This window comes from Rousettus aegyptiacus, unplaced genomic scaffold (assembly GCF_014176215.1).
Source record: "Rousettus aegyptiacus isolate mRouAeg1 unplaced genomic scaffold, mRouAeg1.p scaffold_m13_p_6, whole genome shotgun sequence".
Lineage (NCBI taxonomy): Eukaryota > Metazoa > Chordata > Mammalia > Chiroptera > Pteropodidae > Rousettus > Rousettus aegyptiacus.
In genome coordinates this window covers 84,736,864-84,762,122 of record NW_023416309.1, presented here as the reverse complement: position 1 = coordinate 84,762,122, position 25,259 = coordinate 84,736,864, and the positions used below count along the sequence as shown (strand labels likewise).

General features: G+C 38.5%; 3 protein-coding genes and 1 long non-coding RNA gene across 6 annotated transcripts in view; 2 read left to right on the top strand and 2 right to left on the bottom strand.

Annotated features, from left to right (window-relative positions):
* Window positions 1-373: 373 nt before the first annotated feature.
* Window positions 374-24,667, top strand: LOC107500721 (schlafen family member 11-like). Of its 2 annotated transcripts, XM_036222491.1 has the most exons (6): window positions 374-439; window positions 5,649-5,770; window positions 16,711-17,774; window positions 18,587-18,715; window positions 22,458-23,181; window positions 23,389-24,667. In XM_036222491.1, exons 3-6 carry the CDS (start codon window positions 16,712-16,714, stop codon window positions 24,170-24,172), a joined length of 2,700 nt encoding a protein of 899 aa, XP_036078384.1. In that variant the 5' UTR covers window positions 374-439; window positions 5,649-5,770; window position 16,711; the 3' UTR covers window positions 24,173-24,667. The 2 variants fall into 2 exon arrangements, with proteins under 2 accessions (XP_036078384.1, XP_036078383.1); XM_036222490.1 differs by lacking the exon at window positions 374-439 and having other exon boundaries at window positions 483-5,770.
* Window positions 12,388-15,996, bottom strand: LOC118603930. Its single transcript, XM_036223345.1, is given in 5 exon segments — window positions 12,388-14,498; window positions 14,501-14,954; window positions 14,956-15,030; window positions 15,250-15,394; window positions 15,905-15,996. Coding segments are annotated over 5 exon segments (873 nt in total). The 3' UTR covers window positions 12,388-14,391.
* LOC118603832 lies at window positions 16,857-22,466 on the bottom strand. Of its 2 annotated transcripts, XR_004951319.1 has the most exons (4): window positions 20,524-22,466; window positions 19,106-19,206; window positions 17,550-17,735; window positions 16,857-17,176 (listed from the first exon to the last, which is right to left on the bottom strand). It is a non-coding gene; the product is annotated as an uncharacterized LOC118603832 (long non-coding RNA). The 2 variants fall into 2 exon arrangements; XR_004951318.1 differs by having other exon boundaries at window positions 17,550-19,206.
* LOC107500179 (schlafen family member 11-like) overlaps window positions 18,607-25,259 on the top strand; it is a 65,463-nt gene continuing 58,810 nt past the window's right edge. Inside the window, exon 1 of the mRNA XM_036222488.1 lies at window positions 18,607-18,715. The gene's annotated coding sequence lies outside the window, so the exon portion shown is untranslated. The remainder of the gene's footprint in view (window positions 18,716-25,259) is intronic.

Genomic DNA, 25,259 nt, shown 5'->3' with positions numbered 1-25,259 from the left:
GTCATCCCCCAAAATTAAACTTGGTTCCCCTTTTTCCTGCCATTCTATGGCTTAAATTTTTTAGAGTGATAATGCCGAAGTCTTTCTAAACTATGCCAGAGTAGTTGTTGGCATAGCAGAATCTGTGCAATACCTTCCCATCATGTCTTCTTTCCAATGTATGTGCAATGTATTAGAAATAAGATCAAAGGTCCTTTTCTCTGGTCAGCTCCCAAAAATAGTTAAGCCAATCTTATGCTCTTCAATGCAATCTTTTTTTTTCCATAGGTTTTTTTTTTTTTTTTTTAAACTTTGGTAAGATTCCTATTTCCAGACTGTTTTTACCTTCTAGGAAGGTTAAAGACAACTTTATTGATGCTGGAGAGGCCCGGATGCAGGACAAATTATGGAAATATTCTTTTGGCTATAATTTAGATAAAGCCCATCAACTTTCTGAGAGGTAGGAGAACAGGTAGGGCTTAGAAAAGTGCTCATAGCTGAACCTGGCCATGGATTGGACACAAGAACCTCTCTCCTACACCTGCCACACCAATTATTTGACATTTACTCCTTTTTGCTATTCCTTGGGCAGGTGGGGGCCAGGGGAGCAGTTAGGGTAATTTTAGGTTGGAGAAAATAAAGTGCAGCAATTAAGTTTTTTGTGTCTTCTTTTAACTAACTTGTTTTTGATGATGTAAAAGATACCAGTGCGTTAACACCTGAATAATGGGAGATGTGTGAATTCTTTAAAAATAATTTAAAGAGTCAAAGTGGAAGGGAATTGGAGAAATGGAGAGTACAGGGAAGTGCTATGTTTTGGTCATAAGCCTCAGTACCATGTAACGTTTTAAACTATATGCATGTATTATATAATTTTTGATATTTTAAGTTGTTTTAAATACTGAATTTGAGAGTCTTTGCCAACTTTTAGTCTCCTGAAACAGCTCAGTCAGGCTCAAAGTAGAAGGCCTAACCCAGTGGTTCTCAACACTGGCTGCTCATTATTTTTATCTGGGGAGCTTTGAAAAATACCAGTGGTCTGACAGACACTAGAGCAATTAAATCAGCATCTCTGGGCATGCGCCTGGATAGTAGTATTAATTAAAAATTGTTCAGATGATTCTAATATGCCACCAGAGTTGAGAACCATTTTGCCCTTCTCCTAGTCTTCTTTCTGTAGGCAAATAGATGTGTACGCATTTCTCTTCCCATGAGACCATGAGATCTTTGAGAGTAAGGATGGTCACTTACACATCTTTACTGCCCCAAAAGCAATTATTGTAGTGCCTTGAACACAGAGTGCTCAGTAATTATTTGTTGAATGGACTTGCCACTTTCAGAAAATCAGAATTTACTAGGGACAATGCTTCTCTTCAATGAAATGAATATCTAATTTCGGAGACTTCAAAGAGATCTGTGCGCAGAATAATCGACACTGCAATGCTTAATAATAAGAGAATAAAGCAATTTGATCTGTTTTTAGGCAACAGACAAAGTTAAAGGCTCATGTTGATGGAAGTCCATTTGGTTTGAGTTTGAGAGTAGGAACGGGTGGGCACTAATAATAATTGACTAACTTACTTGTACTTAGAATTCCAATTTTTTTTCTACAGACCCTTGATGTAATGGATAAAACAATTAGTTTAATAAGCTAAATGGACTGCTGTGAGATGCTTCTAAAACTTACTTTAAAAAAGAAGGGTAATGCAATTCTCTTGTGTAAATTTGAGAAAGGGAGAAAGGCAAAATAAAAAGTTCTTCTTTTGGGGCATAGTTTCTTCTTTCATTTGGCTTATTTATTTCCATTCTTTGTTGATTCACAAAACTATTTTACATAGTTATGATCAAGTTATACAATCAACTTTCTTGACCATGTGGCTTTATTTGGCCAACGAAATGTTCGTAGTTGTAATGTGCACAGAGACTTTACACATTTCAGCATTACGTCTGCTCTGTGGGCTTCTGCTTTTGCCATGTGAAGACTATGCTTTGGGCATCCTACCAGTCACTGAGGAATGAGAGATGTGAAGCAGACTTGAACTCAACTCACGGCCTGGAGCCAAGTTCAACAGATCTTGACTAGATGAGCCAAAACCCAGCTGACTTGCATTGCATAAGTGAGAAATAAATGTGTATTACTGTATGACTGAGATTTTGAGATTGTTTTGAGGCAGTAGTTGACTAAAGCAGGCTTTTTGCCATGTCGTAGCACAGTCTTCAAAATTAGCACTTTAAGTGGTTGCACAATTTCCCAGCTAGATCATACAAAATTTCAATGACATCCTCCTATTAATTTGGGTCACCAGCAATTTAACACTATTCAAATGAAGCCAGGCAAATACTCTAGTATATTTGTATATTTATATATTTGGTATATTTATAAATCCCCAGAGAGGAGTCTACTGGATCCAAAGGGTGGTCTAGATAATCGGTTCACCTTGTTCATATTGGTTTGAAGTGTGATGGGAAGTGTGTAGAAAAACCCCAATCACTGTACCTGACAACACAGAGATTTGTTCAGCCTTAAATAAGAGAACAAAATGCTGACACCAGGTTCTGATGGCAAAAAAGAGGGGTAGGTATCTCGGAAACAGGTGGCTTAGAACATGTTTTCTCTGCATGAAGAGTAAAACCAAGGCTATCACTTTAACCCAGAACCTTAACTTGGAGAATTAGGTGGAAACATGAATTATGTAACCCTGATATTATATGAGAAATAAAGTCTGGTCACCTGAAAATGACGTAGGGTACTATCTCAAAAAAAAAGAAAAGACAGGATGCATCTGACCATCAACAGGACTTTTTCTGAAGAGAAACTGTGGCAAGGAGAAGTCCATTTAAGAAAAGAGGACATATAGGGTAAACTAGATTTTATATGAAGTTGAATTTTCTCAGTTCCCTCAAGGTTTTGGTAAGGCCAAAGCTAAAATTATCTTTGAGAAGCTGTGACTTGAAAGAAGTACAAAATTTATAATAACCACATATTACTATTTATAAAGATATTACAACCAGCTATTTGCTAATGCTTTGCATACAACTCTCACAACTCTGAGGTATATACATATTATCTCTGTTTTACTTATGACAAAGCTGAGTCACAGGGAATTTAACTTTCTCAAAGGCACATATCTAATAAGTGGCCAAGTAATTATAGCACTTAAATAGAATCCTTGATGTGTTAAGCTCAACTCTCAGAATATATCAATATCTGAAAATACTCTCCAGGGACGAGAATACTCACATTTGTCAAGTTCACATCATCATAAATGAAAACAGCTGACTATACTGTTTCTTAATATTTGCCACTTGTCCCAGAGCTGCCTGATTGTCTGGGAAAATCTGAATTTCATCTTTTGCAAAGCTCACGATCATATTCAGGTCACATTCCTGACCTGGCCAAGGTCAAGCACTCCTAACATGAACTGCCAGATCCCCTCCAAGGCTTCTGCATCTTGGTTCAATATCTTCAGTTGTTAGAGTAAACATGATTTTGAAATAAATCGAATTTTTACATGTTGTTGCTTCTTTCAATTTCAGCCTAAATCGTAAGTGAAAAATAAGGACATGGCTACTGTGCACTTTCTCCTCTTTTTGTTAAGTATCTCGGGCCATTTGCAGTTAAAGTCCATCTTTAACTGCATGAATCAGGGAAGACTGTCTTCTTTGCCCCATTGTATAGCCTGGAAGAGGCATGTGTTAGAGGGCAGCAGTGAGGCTAGCAGGGGTTCCCTTAGAATAGGGACAGACATGGTCAATAAACCTCATCAGTCGATAGCTGATCCATCAAAATACCTCTACAGCTCCATTCCTGTATCTTCTGGTATATAGAATAAGATTATAGCGAACATATAGTAAGCGCTTACTATGTGTCAGACACTGCAAAATGTTTTAAATACATTATAACTTTTTATCCTCCCAGCAGCCTTTGAATTATGTATTGGTAGGAGAAAGTGCTGTTAAGAGCATGTATCCTAAGGTCAGACTGACTCTGGCTTTGAATTCCAACTTTATTTTTAATCGGCTGGATGACCTCAAGCAAAGTGAATTTCCCCCTTTAAAACTCAGCTTTCTCATCTGTAAAATAGAGATAAAATTCATATCTATGCTTTAAGATAAAGATGAGGAGTGAATAAATAATACATTTAAATGAAGCCTGGCATGTAGAAAGCTCTCAATAAATTCTGGCCCTACTTAGCTTTAATTTATAGTTGAATAAGCTGTGGCTTAAAGGTAAATACTTTGCCCAGGAGCACAGAACTACCAAATTCTGACTGCAAGGTCTGACCCCATGTCTGCCTGACTCTAAAGCCCTTTTCAGCCTCTACACCTTTCTGCCTTCCTATGCATTTGCCTAAGAAGAATCCCCTGGTGTGGTTATTAAATTCCAGATTCCTGGGCCCCTCATCAGCTCTAGGGCAGGTGTTTGAGACTAATTTGGAGATCATATGGGAAACATTGTATTAATGGTGAAATGGGTGGGGTCTGCACTTGGATAACAGGAAAAATACCTATTCACTACTTAGAGTCCCAACCCAGGCATGACCAGTGCTTCCATTCCACCAAGCTTTGGGGTACCCCTGAGATTTGGGCACTCAGGTACTTGTGTGGGTTTCAGAGTCAAATGTGACAAGGTTCAAATACAGACCCAGATGTGATTTGGGCAAGTTAACTGATCCTTCTTATTAAAATGAAAATAATATGATATCCTTCAGTTGTTGTAAAGCCTCAATGCTTTGTTTCATTTGCTTGGCACAAAGTGAAGTGTCAACGACCAGTAGCTACTAAACTAAGTTCTCAGTGCCTGGCATGTGATCAAAGCCTCAGTGATTGGGAGAAGTTACTTTATCAACATTGTTTCTTAACTTTTCTTAGGCTTATTTTCTTCCTAGGGATAACCAAAGGACCATGAAATGCTTAGCACAGGGTTTGACACATTACTTAATCCTCTGTGAACATGGTTATTAAGACATCCTCTGGACCCTGCTGGATTTTTCTCACTGGACAACTTTTCAAGTATGATTTTTCAAAAAATGCTATGTCTCTGGGGTAATTTGTAGGTTGTAATACTTTTCTGCAATCAGATAATTACCCACTCTGTTTGACACATGTAGGTAAGGCCATGGAGTGATAATGCTGGTCATATTGGAAACAAATTTGGTATAAATTGGATTCGTGCAGTAGTCTGTAATCCAAGTAATTTCTGTAACAGTCTACCATGAATAATGGGCCTGGAGATTGTAATAATAGGAGATAGTAAATGGTAGTCCAGCAGTTCCTGATCCTGGCTATCCATTGAATCACCTAAGGATCTTAAAAAATTTAGATTCATTGTTTGATTTTGTGTGTCTGGGGAGGAGCCCTAGAATCTGCATTTTTATAAAAGGTCTGCTGAAAGGTCCAGCTAAGATTAAGAACCAGGTTGTAATGGTTGTTTTTTACTTTTTGTAATGTAAGTGACTGACCTAAGCTTTGACTGCCAGGCATTCACTTCAAAGAGGCTTCTACTTCAAAGATGACTATCTCGAATTGCCAGGCCACTCCCCTTCACTGACGATCCTTTGTTTTACAGACGATTTGGGTTGTGGTTTCCTCCCTTAATAGTAAACTCTTGCTCTTATGTTTTTTGTCCTTTTTTTTTTGCTTCTCACTGTGTTTTCAATTCATTTCAGTAATCACGAGACTATAAAACCCTGAAAATACCGGATCCACCCTTAAGTCCAGGAGAAGCGAAACCCCAGGCCAGCGCGCTCTTTCTCTTGACCGCAAACTCGCTGTGTAACTTCCAGGTCCTGTAAGTAATAACTTGATGTTTTTCAAAGTTACTGATGGTTATTTGAGACCATGATTACAGCATTGAGGTGGGGGGCGGAATAAATCAGAGGTCATCTAATTATGAGTAGGTCATAACTTCTCTGGCTTAAGTCTTCATCTGTGAAAATACAAGATATGTAATACTTGGGGGCAGTGCCAGGTTCGAAATGTGGGTCTCTTAGGTCCAGTGTCTGTTGTTTCTTTGTGGACTGTAATTTTATCACCCTACTTCCCTATTCCATCCTTCCTCTTGTGCCCACATGCAAAGGCTCTGCTCCTCTTACCCCGGGCCATTCCTTACGCCACATTTCCAAACCAGCACTCACTCTCATGCAGACATACACAGGCTCTGGCCCTGGTACCCCAAGCCTCTCCTGGGGTGCACCCGCTGTCCTGCAGGAGCCTCGCCGGCCAGGACTCGGCTGGAACGTTGCTGAGGTCAGACGCCGGGCGGATGGTGGAAGAGGCGAGAAGCGCAGGCGCAGGGCTGACGGGACGGAAGTGCGCAGGCGTGAGGCAGGAGGGGCCGGGAGAGCGCCGGAGAGCGCCAGGCGGGGAGGAGCTGTGCGAAGTGTTGCCGCAATGCTTTCCACTGCTGAAACGTCTTCCTGTTATGGTCTTAATGCTTCGCTAGAATACTTTGTAAATATCAACTTTCTGTATTCATTGAGATAATTTTGACTTTATTAATTGCAAATGTGATATTTTGCTTCGCGGTTTTTCTTGTACAATCTGGTATTCTGGGACAAACCCAATTTGGTTTGTATGATCTGCGCGTGTGTGTTAATAATAACAAAATTGAATAAGCACAAAAATAAGATGAAAAACACTTCTTTTGTTACCCCATTACCTCAAATGAACAACTGTTGGCATTTTGCCATAGTTACTTCATGTCTTTCTTAAATTCAGCAAATTGTATTCTCTGCCTCCCATCTCCAGTTTGATTTTTCTCTCCTTTTCTCAGAGGCGATCAGTATTGTGAGTTTATTGTATGTCTTTATAGTATTGTTAGCACACAGTTTTACATACACATATCCAGAAATAATATGTACCTTTGTTGTGTGTACATGCTTATTTCAATGGTATGAATCTGCATCTTGAGTTTTTAACTATGTTTTGTTTCTAATATTTCTGCGCGCGTATTTTAGTTTAGTTTATTTTAGTGTATTTTAGTTTATTTAGTTTATTTAGCGGTTCATAGAATTCCTTTAATAAATATGACCATATTTTATTTCCCCATTCCTTGTTGATAGAAAGGCTATTTCACAATTTTGTGTTCTGAACAGTGCTAAAATGACTGTGCTTGTCTCTTTGAACACATCCATTCATCTGTTGAACAACATCTTGGTTGCTTCCAAGTTTTGGCAATCATGAAAAAAGGTACTAGAAACATTCATGTACAGGTTTTTGTGTGGACGTCAGTATTCAACTAATTTGGGTGAACACCAAGGAGCACGATTAATGGATCACGTAGTCACAATATGTTTAATTTTGTAAGAAACTGCTAAACTGTTTTCTAAAGTGGCTGTATCATTTTTCAAATTGTGTTTTGATTTTAACTATTTTAATGGATATGTAGTGGTATCTCATTGTATTAATTTGCAATTTTCTGATGATGTAATATGGAACATATTTTCATATTTTTTTTGCCATCTGTATCTTTGGTGAAGTGTTCAGATGTATTGTCTTTTAAAAATTGGGTGGGTTGTTTTATCGTTGAGTTTTAAGAGTTTTTTGTATATTTTAGATACCAATACTTTATTAAATACATGTTTTACAAAACTTTTCTTCCAGTCTCTTAATTCTCTTAACAGTTTTTTTGCAGAGCAGAAGTTTTTAATAAAGCCCAACCTAGCAAATTTTTTCATAGATCATGCTTTTGGTGTTGTATCTAAAATGTCATTACCAAACCCTGTGTTACTTTCTAGAAGTTTTATGATTTTGCATTTACATTGGATCTGTTAACCATTTTGAGTTAATTTTTGTGAAAGGTATAGATTTGTTTCTAGGTTTATAGTTCTGCATGTGGGTGTCTAGTTTGCTTCTTTTTTTTTTTTTTTTAGCATCATTTGTTGAAAAGACTGTCCTTTTTCCATTGAATTGCCTGGGACCTCCTATCTGTTCCACTGATCTATTTGTCTTTTTTTTTTTTTTAATCAACATCACACTCTTGATTACAATATCCTTATAGTAGGTCTTGAGTTGGTATTGTCAGGCTTTTGACTTAGTTCTTCTCTTTAAGTATTGTGTTGGGTATTCTGGATCTTTTGCCTTTTCATACAAATCTTAGAATGAGTTTGCTGATAGTCACAAAATGCTGGGATTTTGAATGGGATTGTGTTAAATATATATATTAAGTTGGGAACAGCTGATCTTTTGACAATATTGAATCTTCTCATCCATGCACATGGAATATTTCTCCCTTTATTTAGGTTGCCTTCAATTTCTTTCAACAGTTTGTTTTCCACATATAGAACTTGTATATGTTTTATTAGATTTGTACCTAAGTTTTTCATTTTTTGCTAACTTAAAAGATACTATGTTTTTAATTTCAAATTTTAATTGTTCATTGCTGGTTCATAAACAAAGCAATTGACTTTATATATTAAACTTATATTCTTCAGCCTTGCTATATTCACTAATTAATTCCAAGAGGTTTTTTCATTGATTATTTGGGATTTTCTACATAGATAATCATGTCCTCTGTGAACAAAAGCAGTTATACTTTTCTTTTCCCAAACTACATACCTCCTATTTCCTTTACTTGTCTTATTGCATTAACCAGGACTTCCAGTACCATGTGGAATGAGAGTGGGGGTAAGGGGATATCTTGCCTTGTTCCTGATCTTGGCAGGAAAGCATCTAATTTCTTACCCATTAAGTATGATGCTAGCTATAGTTTTTTAATTTTTTAATAAATGTTCTTTATCAAGTTGAAGAAGTTTCTCTCTATTCCTCGTTTGCTGAGAAACTGTTTTTGACTATTGAATTTTAGAGTTCTTGATATAGTCTACCTTTCAGTCATTTGTCAGGTATGTGATTTGCAAATATCTTCTTCCTGTCTGTAGCTTATCTTTTCATTTCCTTATTTTTGGTATAGCGCCTAGCTCAGTAAAGATGCTATTTCAGCCTATCAGGAAAGGCACAAACATAACCCTTCCTAGCATCCTCCCAATTTTTATCTGGACTTGACTTACCTGGTCTTCTTATATCAAAATTTTTCATCCCAGATCTTGATAGGGATTTCTGCCTATGGCCAGCAAGTGTTGGCATAGATCTTGGTTCTCTCCCCAAATTTGGATCTTATATCTCTTACACTGTTTGGCTTAACTATCTTTTTTTCTTTTTATTTAAGTATACTATATTTTAAAGTAGTTTTAGATTCACAGCAAAATTGAGAGCAAGATGCAAAGTATTCCCCTTGCCCCACCTACCACATCCATAGCCTCTCCCACTAACAATACCCCCCACCAGAGTGGTACATTTATTACAATTGATGAACCTACATCAAAACACTATATCCATCCAAAGTCCACAGTTTACATTACAGTTCATTCTTGGTGTTGTATATCTGTGAGTTTGAACAAATATATAATGACATATATCCATGATTTTTACTGTCCTAAAACTCCTCTGTGCTCCATCTACTCATTCTTCACTCCCTCCGAACACTGGCCGTCACTGATCTTTTTACTGTCTCCATAGTTTTATCTTTTCCAGAATATCATATAGTTAGAATTCTATCCTTTTCAAATTGGCTTCTTTCACTTAGCATAATGCATTTAAGTTTCCTCCATGTCTTTTCTGACTTGACAGCTCATGTCTTTTTAACGTTGAATAATATACCATTGCATGGATATACCACAGTTTATCCATTCACCTACTGAATAACATCCTGGCTGCTTCCAAGTTTGGGCGTTTATGAATAAAGTGCTATAAACATCTGTGTACATGTTTTTTGTGTGGATGGTACCTGTTTTAATCTAGGGTGAGAAGCAGTCTCAAACAACTCCTGGTGAGTAGGCTAATTTTGGTTCCTATCCATGTGGGTTAGGGGGGAAGAAAATCAATTCAAATAATGGATGTGAGTTCCCATCAATTACCAGGTCCTTAAATTTATTATTTCTAAATATCTTTCAACACTATCTCTTCATCTCCACTGTCACTACTTTAGTCCATATCATCTTTTCTTATTTGGACTATTGAAATAGCATCCCAAAAGGTCTTTTCCATAACTACTCTAGCTTCCTCCAATCTATTCTGCGTGCTGCAGCCCAAAAGAACTTTGTAAAAACTGTACATCTATTGCTGTGTTTTCCTGCTTAAAATCCTACAATGGGCTTTCATTAGTCTCAGGATAAAGTCCCAAATCCTTAAAGGGACCTACCATACAATGTAAAGTCTGGTTCCTGATCCCCTTTCCAGCCTCACCTCCTGCATCTCTGTCCCTCCATCTCTGTTCTTCAGTCAGTCCTTTGAATTTGACATACTCCTTCCTACTTCTCTTTGGAAAGTTTTTACCACCCTTCTTCACCTAATTAACTCTCCACTTCATTTACATTCTTCATATCTTAACTCAGTGTTACTTTTCCTGAAAGCTGCCTCTGAACTCATCTCCCTTCCAACTGCCAGGTAAGAACACTGCTTCCATTCTAAGCATCTCTGGCATTCTGAACCTTTATCCGTAGTAGTCATTTGTTTAATATCTACCTTCTCTAATCAGCTCAAGAGCAGGGACCACACTTGTTCACACTTCTGTGAATTTTAGCACAGTGCAGACAAATAATAGATGTCCACTAAATATTTGTTGAGTAAATGCAGCATTATTAAGAATTGGGACAATCCAAATGTTTAATAATTGAGAAATGTCCAATTGATCAATACGCATCTACTTGATAAATAATGTTGCCTTTGAAACAAATATAACAGCCTCAAAGGTTTACAGAACTGTTAATGATAAAAACAATGCAAAATTGTTTATTTGATGCTTACAATTTGTAAGAAAAACCTCTAATATTATTAAGACCATAAGAGATAAGGGAGTAGTGGGTGAAAGGATTATCATATTTGTTAGTGTGCCTATACCATGGGGTGTGAAAGAATTCACAAAGTCAAGAAAAGGTTTATTCACTTTCCAAGCAAGGAAAGGGGCCAAACATTAAGAGTAACGCTGGACTTGAAGAGTAAGGGGCGTAAGCTTTTATTAGGTTGTAGAGGGCAAGGCAGCTGGTGTTTGTAAACAGCTGTGCAGAGGTGGCAAGAAGATTGAATTTCTTCAATGTTATCTGAAGCAAGGCACCTGGAATGTGATTAACTCCAGGCTTGCTTGTCTTGGTACCTTTTCCCAGGTCTGTGAATTTAAGCTTGAGGAAAAGAAAAAAATTAGAGGGGCTGTTAGGCTCTGCTTGCATTTGTAGGTTTATTTTGGCTAATAGCCGTGGCTAACTCTGGCAGGGGTTCAAAGACCTATAGGTTGTATATTTTAGCTGATAGTCAAGGGTCCAAAACTTGTTAGGAACTGAGCTGTTTGTTCTTTTAATGTTGTTCATGAAATATATAAAACAAAGATAAGACAGAATTTTGTAGCATGCCGTATTTTTTCATGTGTCAAACAATGTATATTAAATATTGTAGAAATATTATTTTGATGTTTAATAAGTTCCCCAATAAACCCAATGGAGCCAGCTGCTTTCTAAAATTCCCTTTGATAACTGTCCTGATGTTTTACTCTGTAATTGATTTATCTGAGTTCTCAATTTTTTATTAAACTAATTTGCTTTTCTCCCTATTTTTTTAAAAAGAATTTGCTTTCAAATTTCAATGGAACAAAATCTTATTTTAGACGAAGTTTTCTACCAGAGTTGTTTTTTTTTTTTAGGTCTTAAAATGAGAATAAAAGATTAGGAGCTCTTGAGGTTTCAATGCCAAACAAAACAATCCAGACTTATTAGCTTTAGAAAGGAGTTGCCAATGTGAAAATATTCATTCAAGGAAGTGATTTCACATGCAATACTTGAGGAAAATGTCCACGTGAATAAATATTAAAACTTTGACATTCAGATGTCTCTCAAATGGCACTTTGTATAAAAAATCTGAGGAGACTTTTAAAGGTCATAAAATATAGAACGAGAGTTATAAATGTAAATTTTGTCACAAGGAACATATCAGACAGACGAGTGAGATGGTGAATGACTTGGCCTTCCAGATGATTTACTGCTCAGAAATAAAACTAACACAGCTCTGTATGTTTCCTTGTCTCAACTGCCTTAGTCACTCTTGTTTGTTCAGAGCTTTTTTTTTCCTTCCGCCTTTACATTTATTATTCTTGTTTGTGTTCCTTTGTGATCTAGATTTTTCTAAATTCTTTAAATTTTGAAGAAAAACACTTTTTCTCTTTTACAAATATAGGCATTCGGGTCTATGGATCTTTCTCCACATACCGCTTAAGCCGTATCATGGTAATTTCATGTGACTTAAACCACAAATCTCCAACAGACAGTGTCCCGGCCCGCGGGACAGTCAACAGGGACCCTAAGACAGAACGGGGAGGGTAGGGGAGACAAGACGACGCAAAGAATGGAGACAAGACAGGCTTTCTGATCAAGTCTCGTTTATTAAGGCTCGCTGCAGGCTTATACAGGGCGTGATCGAGTGATGTTGCGTTAGCAGGGCTGATTGGCCAGAGGCAGTCAGGAGATACTGTGTAAGACAAAGGGGCCGGGAGGAAAGACCCGCGGAAAGTCCCTTTGGCGGAAAGCGAGGTAGATACATCCGGGAGGCTTACGTGGCCTTGGCGGGAAGCCCTGCTGAGCAGCCATCTTAGTCAAAACAGCCCTGGACAGGTCCCCCTTTTTTCTTTATTAAATGGAAGGGGCCAAAACTTTCACAGCTTTGGAGCAGATAGACTGTGCCTGTCTTAGGCGACTCTCTACAGACATGAGCCTTACCCGTCATTGGTACATGAGTGTCATGCAGTCATGCCCTGTCTTAGGTTGGTCTCAGTCTTAGAGAATTCTTACCCATCTTTGACTACCAGCCTCTGCTTGGGGGGTCTTGCTGTTGACGTCTTTATTTAAAGGAGGGACGTGGTGGTCAGTCCTCTCCTAAGTGGATATAGGTATCGCCTCTCTCAAGCATCTCTAGGTGAGTATAATGAACCTGTATAGGTTTTGCTTGTAAGGCCTCTATCTGTTGGCGAATGAAGGTCATGAGCTTCTGGAATAAAACTGGCCCTAATGAAAGCAGAATCAACAAGCCAAGTAGCGGGCCAAGCAGGGGAAGCAAATAGGGCAACATCCCATCCACCCCCGACCAAAAGGGGTTAAATGCGGGCGCTTTGTGTGAGGATGACATGACTTTAATTTCTCCAGTACAATCATTATCTATTACTCCAGGATGAACAAATAGCCCATTTCGGGTGGCACTGCCTCTCCATATCAGTAACCCAAAAGTGTTGGAGGGCAGGGGGCCATAAACGCCTGTAGGCAGGAGTTGTACCCCCGTCTCGGGGGCTAATATTGTGTCGGAGGAGCAACAGAGGTCCAATCCTGCGCTACCTGAAGTGGCTCGGAGGAAGCCTGAAATTGTTCGGTAACTTTTGTCTGGGGAACAAACCTGATCGCCCCAAAGTTTGGACTCTTTTTGGGGGCCTGGGGCGGGCCCCTCCAGAAATTTCCCTGATTTGGAGGGAGAAGATTACCTTGTACATCTGTCTTAGAATAACATTAATTTGCCCAATGAGCCCCTTTTTTACACCTGGGACACAGCTTTGGGTTAACATTGCGTCCCTGACGGGGAACGGTACAATTTTTTGCAAAATGTCCGGGCTGTCCACAGCTGAAGCATTTAGATTGAGTAGGATTATTAATTAAGGCTCCCTTTATCGCCGCCCCGATAGCTAAGCCTAACTGATGACTAGAGCCTATTTCTGAACAGAGATGGATGTAATCCGAAAGACTCCCCCCTCTTTTGTGAGGGCGAATTGCTGCCTGGCAGGTGGAGTTTGCATTTTCAAAAGCCAATTGTTTGAGAAAATCACTATCAGTTTCGGCACTGCCCAGAAGCCTTTCGGCTGCGCTGGTAAGGCGGCTAACAAACTCTGAATAGGGCTCTTCAGGCCCCTGTCTAATACTTGCTAGGGATGTTGTTGCGGCCCCCTTTTGAGGGAGCCTTTTCCAAGCCTTAGTGGCTGCATGATGTATCTGGGCGAAAAGACCAGCAGGATACTCAAGTTGAGCTTCATTAGTATCATAAGGTCTATGCCCTCTAAGTTTTTCATAGGTCCACTCGGCACTGTCGCCCCCCGCCTCTAAATTGCGAGGGGCAGTGTCTTTATATACTTCAGAAAATTCTGACTTCCATAAAACAAAATCTCCCCCTGTTAAGGTGGCCCGGGCAAGATGTTGCCAGTCATTGGTGGTGAGCCAAAGGTCATCTAACGCCTCTAAAATGGAGAGTGTGAAGGGGGCAACCGGACCGAACTGCGAGACTGCCAATTTTAGTTCTTTTAGGGTTTTGAAGTCAAGGCGTTTGTACTCGCGAGCAGGGGGGTCCCCTCTCTCTTCATCACTGTTTTCTCCCTCTACTTTAATAGCTGGCCGTTCAAGAACAGGGAAAAGGCCTAAGCCTACAGATTTCTTGAGAGTTTTCGTTTTGGGCGGGGTCTTGGAAATCGTCTAATTCTGCCTCCTCCTCGGGGTTTAAATGGTATGAGGAGGAGAAGCCCTCGAATTGAGGGGTCGCAGAGAGGGATAAATAGACTTTGGTGGCGGACCCGAGGCCCCTGGCCCTTGTGGTGCCTCCTCATCTAGGGGCATAGTTATAGACACCGAATCTTCATTGGTTGGACAGGGGGACGGAGGATTTTTCTGGGGTTGGGGTTTTAGGGGAGGAGTATTACATTGACGCTCTTTTTCTAAAAAGGAGGTGCTTTCTCTAAGTACTTGATCTGCATCTGGAGTATGTCGGTACACGCATAGGAGATCATTGATGCAGTTCCAATAGTTAAAAGCAGTTATGGGGACTTTATCAGGGCCAAAAGTTCTATAGTAATCATTAAGAGCATCTCCAACCCTTTTCCATCTCTTTTCGTCTATCATTCCTTCTTGGGGAAGCCAGGGGCACACATCCTTGAGGAAGTTAAAAAATTTTACTAGATCTTTTTTTCTTAACCTTTACTCTCCTTGATCGGAGTGATTCTTTGAGACCTCCGATAAATTTTTCTTGCGCACTTATCTCTTGCTCAATTTTTTAAATAGAAGTACTGCCCTGAGGCGAGCACCATGAAAAGGATTTTAGCCTAAAATATAAAACCTATTTCTTTGCGCCTTGAATTGTGTCTCTATAAACGGACACCCTTTTTTTCTCTCTTTGGGGCTCAGGCCCCGGGGTTACAACCCCTAATCTTGTCTCTTAGCAATCTCCCTCTTACCTCATCGGCCGTCTTCACGAGGCAGGCACTTTCGCGGCGACCACTTTTTCGATTTTCTTTTTCGGGGACTGCAGTCTATTTTTCAGGACGATCTCTCGCTCTCCGTCTCTCTGCAGCGTCGGGCCCCACGTTGGGCGCCAGTTGTCCTGGCCCGCGGGACAGTCAACAGGGACCCTAAGACAGAACGGGAAGGGAGGGAGACAAGATGACGCAAAGAATAGAAACAACACAGGCTTTCTGATCAAGTCTCGTTTATTAAGACTCCCTGCAGGCTTATATAGGGCGTGATCGGGCGATGTTGCGTTAGCGGGGCTGATTGGCCAGAGGCAGTCAGGAGATACTGTGTAACACAAAGGGGCCGGACGGAAAGTCCCTTTGGCGGGAAGCGAGGCAGGTACATCTGGGAGGCTTACGTGGCCTTAGCGGGGAGCCCTGCTGAGCAGCCATTTTCGGCCTGGCAGCCATCTTAGTCAAAACAGCCCCCGACAAGACAGATGCTTTGTGTCCCTCACAGCACTTAGTGTGCCCACAGTCAACACCAGTTGGATGTTTCCTGAATTAATAAATCAGAATGAAATGTTTGAATCACATTCTTCAGCCTATAGTGAAGCAAAAGAGAAAAATGACTGTGCAGGTGGCAACACAATCCTAAGCATTTTAAGAGCCCTCTCCTCACCATGGTACTGTTGAGTTTTATTGGTTTGCTCGGTCACTTCCAAATTCAAGTTCTTTGACATCATAAAGGTGTAGGATCCATTGATCCTTCTTTTCCCCATTTATCAGGTCCACCCCCTGCCCTGGCCATCTTCAGTTCCCACCCTAGCCTAAGAAAGCAATCACTTTCTTGCTAATGATCTAAATTTATATTCCCTACTTTCCTTTTAAATTTTTTGTAGAGATAAAAATTTTAGTTTTTATGTTATGAGTAATTTCAAACTTATCAAAATTTAATAGAAGTCAATTAAAAATGTCTTATTATGGAAACTTCAAATAAGCACAAAAGTGAAAAGAAGACTAGGATAGTGAGTCCCCATTTATCAATCACTTACCTTCAATAACCATTATCTATTGCCAATAAGTGGTACCACTAACCACCCAGCTACTGAAGGCAAAAACCCACTTATTAAATTTTAATCTTTTTCCTCATTTCTATCTAGTCAGTTCAGATCCACGTTAGTTTTATTTCCTTTCTCTTCATGCTGAAATTCTCTTCATCCCCACTGCCACTACGGGGGCCCAGGGCATCATCATCTCACAGATTACTGCAAAACCCTCCCTACTGCAGTTGTTTCCTTTAACCATGTTTCCTTCTAGACAATTAGCTCTGAGAGACAAGGCTATGCTCATTTTTGATCTACCACTTAATCTCCAATCGCCAGCATTTAGCAGGGACACAAAAATATTTTTTAAATAAGTTAATGTATTTTAAAACAATGTACTATGTAATTTTAATCAATGTGAAATATGAGTTTTAATGGTTTCTGTTACAGAATGAACATGGAAAACCGTAATTCATCTTTGGTGGTAAAATTATCCTACCCAGACTTAGTCATCGACGTAGGACAAATAACTCTCGGTGAAGGAAACAGAAATAAGCTGCAGAAAACTCAGAGAGAACAAGAGAAAAACAAAATTATACAGGCTGCATGTGCTTTATTAAACTCAGGAGGAGGAGTGATTCAGATGGCAATGGCAAACAACCATCAACATCCTGTGGAGATGGGACAGGATTTAGAAGAGCATTTGAGAAAGCTTATTCCGTCTTCAGTTTTGCAGGCTTTCTTTGAGACTAAGCAGCAAGGAATGTATTTTTACATTTTTGTTAAATCTTGGAGCAGTGACCCTGTCTCCGAAGACGGTCCCACCAATCCCCGCATTTGCAGCCTGAGTTCTTCATTATGTCATAGATCCGGCACCTCTGCGATTCTCATGGATTTAAGAGACGTATTTAAATTCCTGAAAACCAAGAAAAGTAATGCAAAAACCTTGGAGGAAGAACCTTCTTGTAAAGGTCGCAAGGCTGAACATCGACAACTTCATAACTTAAATCCTGCTTCCCTAATTTTCCAAAAAGACCAGCTTGAATATGGTGAAATCCTGCCTTTTCCTGAGTCTCAACACGTAGAGTTTAAACAGTTCTCTACAAAGCGCATCCCAGAGTATGTAAAAAACATAATTCCAAAGTACATCTCTGCATTTGCGAACACGGAAGGAGGCTATATTTTTATTGGAGTGGATGATAAGACAAAGGAAGTTCTGGGATGTGCTAAAGAAAATGTTGACATTGACCTTTTGAAAAAGAAAACAGAAGATGCAATCCACAAATTACCTCGAGTCCATTTTTGCCAATCCCAATGCCAGATAGATTTCACACTCAAAATCTTGGATGTTGTAGCCAACGGAGAGCTGTATGGCTATGTTTGTGTGATCAGAGTGGAGCCATCCTGTTGTCCAGTGTTCTCAGAAGTTCCCGAATCATGGATGGTGAAGGGCGAGAACATCTGCAGCCTGACAACTGAGGAGTGGGTAGGCATGATGATGGACACAGATCCAGGTAAAAGGAGGCGAGTACCTCCCTCCCCATCCTTTCAACCTCTTTAGCACCTTCGTATTAAACAGGTTTTCCTTTGACTCCTATGACTTTGAAAGTCCCACACCCACTAAACCCTGTGGTTTTTGAATCTCCAAGTATCCTGCTTTCTATATGTAATACAATTTTGTTAGGTAATTAGAAGCCCAAATCAGTATCTTATAATAGGCAATTTTGTCACATCAGAAGATGAAAAGAAAATTTTTGGGGAATGGGTACCTTGCAGTAGCCCTTATTAGCTCGTTATTACATTTTCGAGAATTTTGTGAGCCAACTGTTGAACACGGCATTATTAAAAATTAAATTATATAAACGTACAATAAATAGACATCAAAATAAATGCAATAAATAGAAACTCACCACTTGCTAATTATTTACTACATTTACTACATTTTAATATTGTCCTTGCTTATGAGGTTGCTTACATCTATTGTATCCGTATGGTGGAAACACTATAAAATAGTATGCTACTATGCATTTCTTCACAACTCTGCACTTGGTGACGTCACATTGGCAGCTTGAAATTGTCCATGGTGGGAATATTTACACCATAGAAATAAGCTACATGTACAGATATGTTTACTAAACAACTATGCTACGTACCATAAAAGAAATACAAACAAAATACTACCTAGACATAGAGAGTGAAGAATTATATTGAGTGGGAAATACCTTCAAACTTCCAAATAATGTCTCTTCCACTCGGAAGCCCTCTTTCAGTGGTAAAAAGATGACCTAACATGTCAGAATAACATGAGTTTTCTTTCTTTCTTAAGATCTTCAAAGCTTTTCCAAAGACTTTGAATCTCAGCTGAGTCTGTGTAGCAGACCTCCCCTTACTAGACCAGTGTACTCCAAGAAAGGCCTGGAACATAAGGAGACTCTCCAGCAACATTTATTTTCAGGTAATAACTATGGATTGCCTACTTGACACCAGCCAGTTTCTATGCTAGGATACAGGGAGATATGCTTGTTTGTTTTTTTTTTTTTAATCCTGAAAACATTTCTTCAAACCCGTGTGTACAAAGTAATAATGCTACAAGTATATTGGTGATGAGTAAATTACAAATGAACCCTCATTCACCAACCCCCTGGTGGAGGCAGTACCACATATAAAAATCCAGGAACATTGCTCTTAAAGACCATTTGGACTTACAGTTCTCAAATTGCACTGATCATCCATATTTCTGCTTATTCTTAAACGTACAATAACCTGGTTCCCCACCCTAGACTTAATAAGTTAGACTATCTGAGGATAATACCTCATAATGTACATTTTTATCCAGCTTACTTACGTGATCTTACATTCATCCAGATTGGAAATATTTTATCAGAGACATACATTGCACCAGGAGCAAAAAATTGCACATCTCTGCCAGATTTTCCAGAGGAGTGGCTGTTACAAATATAAAAAAGAATAAAGATTTATATCAAGATGTAACACAAAACAAATAAAATGAAGATCGATTTTGAACACGTTTTGGATTTAGGAGAAACAACATAAAATAATGATTCAGAACCAAGGATAGTGGCTGGTTTCTGCTCTCATCCGCCTCTCCAGAACTTGTTAGGCATTTTCTAGGAGTCCATGGATGTCCTCTTTCTAGACTTCTAGAGAGGGAAAAACCTCTTGCTCAAGTGTATGCAGTAAATCAATGCCTATCTGGCACTAGAATCTGATTCATAAATGTCCTGTAAATATGTAAATAGCTATCAAGGACCACTAATAGATAATGACTGTCCAATTAAGATTTATTTTTTCCCTTACCTAACTGAGGTCTTTATATTTATTTACATATCAAATTTATATTTTAAAAATTATCTACAATAAATAGTATTAAATAAAAGAGTAAGTGTAAGCATTGGTAACGATTTTCTAAACTCAGTAAGCTCCATTTTAGTACATCTTATTAGCATAGAATAAATAAGTAAAACACAATACCAGACTGTATGCTCATAGAGCAACAATCTATTATTATATAAAAATCGGTTTTCCAGGAATTGTACCAAACATGAAGAATAGATACTTCCAACACTATTTAAATTGTTCCAGAGCCATAGAAAACGAATGAAAATTACCAAGTTATTTTTTTAAGCAGAAATAACAGTAATTGCAAAACTTGACAGAAAGCACAAGAAAAGGAAAAACTCGGATTTATTTTACTTATGAATGAGAATGCAAAGATCGAACTCCAGGAATGAAAAGAGGAATCAACATTAAGGGAGTATTGTTACAATCACCATTTCTACATATCTATGCAAAAATATATGATGATTGTCTAATACCTTGAAAAAGCATTTGAAAAACAATACACATTCTTGATTAAAAAAAAAATAGGAACCCATAGGAACCAATGTACTTCTTTAACATTATATTTATATCTATATCTATCTATTTCCCCAAAGATCATCATGTTACTTAGGAGATATTAGAGACATTCTATTAAATTCAGGAACAAAACAAACATGTGCACTACTACACTTTTGGTGAAGTATTAGCCAATAAAATTAGATAAGAGAAAAAAATTAGATAAAAATTAAAGAAGATAGGAGTATATATCTGGAGAGTTCAAGAGGATCAATGAAAATCTACTATAAACAATAAAATAATTCAGAATGAAAATATATAATTACATTAGATACCATAAGAAACATGTAAAAATTAATATGCAGAATTCAGTATCCTAATATAACAGTGAAAGGAAATACTCACTTTTCAATAGCAGCAAAAAGTTAAAATATCTAGGATAAACCTATCTGAGAAAAAGAAAAAAACAATATTGAAGGACACAGATGAATGCCTGAATCAAATGGAAACACATGATACGCTTGAAAGGAAGAGATGACATCATAAAATTGTGAGTTCTGTTATTTTATAAATGTAGTGAGATGTATTCCATAATGAAAACCATCTCCCATTTGCTATCACCCAGGTTGCAGGCATAATCAAGTTGTACGAACACCTAGTACAAGTGAGAAAGCACCAGCAACAGTGAATGGTAAACAATTACCAATGAGCTGTGGGTAATTTCATTTAAAATTACCACTGTAAATCTTAATTCTGGTTTGTAATCTGAAGTCACCACATCAGGATGAAAACAATCTCTTCATCCACCCCCACCTCCCTTTTGGAACATATGATCATTGAAATAAGTTTAACACCCTACAGCACGAATATATTCTCATGTCACGTAATCATTCCTTGCTCCCTTGCAGCAAAAGGGAGGCTCTTGTGATGCCTGCAGTCTCACATTGATTTGTATGTGAGTGATGCAGGAGTTCTACTTCAGAAGAGGTAGGTAGCTCAGAGCCTAACATCAGGGTGTCCCAGTCTAGGACCACAGCCACAGGGAATTCTATGCTAATAGAAGATTTAACATGGCCCCGCTGTCTCCACAAATACTTAATGAGCACCTCCTTCCTGAGAGGGCTTCCATCTCCATCAATGGAGCCCATCTGGGGAAATTGTGAGATTCAAATACTTTGAAAGTAAGAAGGGAAATAGAACTAACATTTCCCAAGCAGCTACAATGAACCAGATATCTTATGCTATTTCATTTATCCTTCCCCATGGGAAATGTGCTATTTTAAATGTGTTTTTGTTGTCGTTGTTGTTTGTTTGTTTGTTTTACAGATGAAAGAACAGAGTCTTAGAGAAACTAATAAATTTCCTAGGTCATAAATATAATAAGCACAAAGGTTTAGATGACGTGTGCCAGACTTTCAAGGCTTCTTTTCCTTTTTCATAAGATAATAATGTTTACAAAAGAATGTATACAAATCCCTTGCGACCCAGGAGATTAATCTAATCCACCAGTGCAGAGAGGTTTACCAGGTTTTGCGCAAGTTTGCCTTTGGGAGTAATCACAGATGTGCTGTGATTATTCATCCAGTTCTTGAGTGTGTCATTGGAATAGATCTATTTATCAACTGGCAGAATCCTGCTTTGACTCCCTAATTCATAAAGTAAGAAAAAGCATAGTCAAAGAATCTCAGCACCTCTTCCCCAAAATATAAAGTCAATACCATATCTTGAGGAAGGAGGTAAAGAGACTACACAGGTATTAGTGCCACCATTGAAGACTCGAACAATCCAGGGGCGATTGTTCTTGTTACATCCCATTTAAACCACCTATTTGGTCTATTCACAAGAAACATGGATTTGGGAAAATGAGAATACATTTTAAACTTAATAAGGTGACAATGCGAATTGAAATGGCTATTCCATATGTTGTAAGAGTATATATTCTTTTTCTGTCTTCTGGAAGAATTCATTGAAGTTATTTGGATTGTTTCTTCCTCAAATATTTGCTATAAATTACCCTTGAAGCCATGTGGGCCTAGGGTTTTCTTTGTGGGAAGGCTTTAAATTATGGATTAATTTCTTTAACAGTTATATCACTATTCAAATTCCTTCCTTATTCCTATTTTGATAGATTGTATTTCTCGAGGAATTTTCTATTTGATCTAAATTTTTAATAAAATACTTATTATCTCTAAAAAAGTATAGACAAAAATCTGTAATAGATCTGTAATATATGAGTTTAATTATAATTAATTGTAAATATAATAAATAATTTTATTAATTAAAATTAATTATAAAAATAAATATATCGACCTCAAATTCATTATTCTTTCCATATCTAGTGCCATTGGAAGGTTTGCACTGTACTCCTGAATCCCTTTGGAAGGAGCTGACCTCAGAGCATGAAGGTCTGGAGGAATTAATACATAAGCAAATACATCCTTTCTCTCGGGGACTTTTGATCCTTTCTCGAAGCTGGGCTGTGGACCTGAACTTGCAAGAGAAGCAGGGAGTCATCTGTGATGCTCTGCTGGTAGCACAGAACAGCCCCCCAATGCTCTACACCATTCTCGAGAAGCAGGATGCAGATGGGCAGTTGTACTGCACCCGTACTGCCTTTACTTTGAAGCAAAAGCTGGTGAACACGGGGAGCTACACCGGGAAGCTGTGTGTCATGACCAGGGTCCTGCATCCGAGTCCTGAGAGCAACACAGAGTCCTTCGAAGGTTCAGGCTCTCTGATTGATTACCCTGAGTCCTATTACCTTGTGGACATCCAGCAAATGGAAGCCTTGCTGCAGTCCCTTGTGATTGTCTTGCTCAGCTTCAGGTCTTTCCTGAGTGACCAGCTGGGCTATGAGATTTTAAATCTGCTTACAATGCAACAGTACGAGATCCTTTCAAAAAACCTCCGCAAGAACAGAGAATTGTTTATCCATGGCTTACCTGGCTCAGGGAAGACAATCATAGCCATGATGATCATGAATAAGATCAAGAATAACTTTGGCTGTGAAGAAAATGAAATTCTCTACGTTTGTGAGAACCAGCTTCTGAAGGACTTTATTAGGTAAGCAGTTGGATTTCATTGTCACCAATTGAGGTTCAGTCTGAATTCACTCCATACCCCCTTGAACCCAAATCACCATGCTCCTTGAGAGATGGATGGTAAAACGATCTGTAACAACAGTTCTATGTTCATAGGAGTATGATGGAGTAATTTTCCTCCTTTATTTACTTGGAGAAAACCTAAGTGTGTCATTTTTAATTTTTACAGTAAGAAAAATATCTGCCATGCAGTGACCCGGAAAACCTTCATGCGTATGCTTGATGTCAAAAAGATTCAACACATCATCATCGATGAAGCTCAGAATTTCTGCAGGGACGATGGGAACTGGTATGAGAAAGCGCGATTCATTACTCAAGGAAGAAAGGATTGCCGAGGAATTCTCTGGATCTTTCTGGACTACTCTCAGACCTGTCACATGGTTCGCGATAATGGCCTCCCCAGTATCTCAGCCCAGAATTCAAGAGAAGAACTCACCAAAGTGGTCCGCAATGCAGATCCAATAGCCTATTACCTAGAAACCACGGTAAAGTGCATCTATGCAATGCCACCACCTAACATTCCCCCTGAGTCCCTGGACGTGCTCCATGAAGCTAAATGTGTTCAGGGTGTTCCAGGCAACTGTAAAATTAAGTTATACTCGAACATGTCAGAGTTAATGACCTATGTAATAGAGAAGTGCCTGTTTTTCTTGAGGGGTGGTTATTCCCCTGAAGATATTGCTGTGCTTTTTAGCAAAACAAAGGAAGTGGAAAAATATAAATGTCCCTTTCAAAAAGCAATGAAGAAGAGAAGAATGTCTCAGAACAATGATACCTCTATTTCGGCCAGTCACATCTTGCTGGACAGTGTTCGTCGCTTTTCAGGCCTGGAAAGAAACATCGTGTTTGGGGTCATTCGAAGACAAGGTTTGTTACCCAAATTCAACAGTCTTCGGCTCCGTCTGGCTTCCAGGGCCAGGACACATCTGTATATTCTGATGCTTCATTGCTGACAGAAAGACCTCAATCAAGAAGAGATGGTAGAGTTAAAATATTCCTTCTAGCTCTGCAGTTTCAGAAAAAGAATGACTACTCTGAATCATAAAAGCATTATTTCTAAGATAACTAGCTTCAGAGTTGTTGCTGTATCCTGTGAAAAGAACACCTTTGTCCACATTTTGAACAGCAATAAACTATATGACTGCATGAATTTCTTTTTATAAAGTGCTCAAGAATCTGCGGCTCCCTAAATTAACAAAGGGTAATGTGAATTGGACTATTAACCTTAGAACGGATTTTATGGTAAAAGTCCCATCGTGTCAAATTTCAAGCTACCTAAGTGGCATCGACAGGCTCCTAACATCCTTGGGAATTTAACAGGTGGCTCTTGTGAGCCAGTATAAGCCAGCTCCAGCACATTGCTGTAACCAAAACCATTCTGGCAAAATTTGCTATGCCTTTTTCTCATTTCACAATATGTTTAGAAATAAAAAATTAGAACAACCGAATCCTGTAAATTTTCATTAAATTACTTAGTTTTGACATTGATATTTATATGTATTTTATTCTGGTCAAAGAGTAATATTTACCATTTTACTGATTCAGTTATCTTGAAAGGCAGCTTTTCCAAGTAGAAAACCATTATGATATTCATTCCTCTGAAGACTAATTTCTAAAATGATTTAATATGCTACAAAATGTATTAGCCAAAGAATAAGGCTCACCAGAAAAATATGGCCATGATGCAGAGGAACATTGCCATATAACACTTCAACATGAAGTTTTTAAAAATTTTATGAAGGAACTGTAAATACAGAAGAATATCACATATCAGAAATAAAGGAGCACAGATAAGACATCGCCCAACAGAAAGAGGATGTAAAATGTGCACTAACTCAATCGAGAGATGAAGAAAGAACAATCCAAAGGCTAGATTACAAGACGCACAGAGATGACAATAGAACACAGAATGACAAATTCAAAAATTAAATGAGAAAAGCCCAAAAAAGTAAACAAAGATTTTTAAAAGATTAGAAAGAAGGGGCTACATATAGATGTGGTAGAGAATGGATTTTCAATGTCTATATCATTAGAGTTCCC

Excerpts from the sequence above, each read along its gene's own strand:
- LOC107500721 (XM_036222491.1), top strand. The coding sequence starts at position 16,712 with ATGAACATGGAAAACCGTAATTCATCTTTGGTGGTAAAATTATCCTAC. Across the intron at positions 17,775-18,586 it reads GATGATGGACACAGATCCAG|ATCTTCAAAGCTTTTCCAAA; the intron begins GTAAAAGGAGGC and ends TTCTTTCTTAAG. Across the intron at positions 18,716-22,457 it reads CCAGCAACATTTATTTTCAG|TGCCATTGGAAGGTTTGCAC; the intron begins GTAATAACTATG and ends TTCCATATCTAG.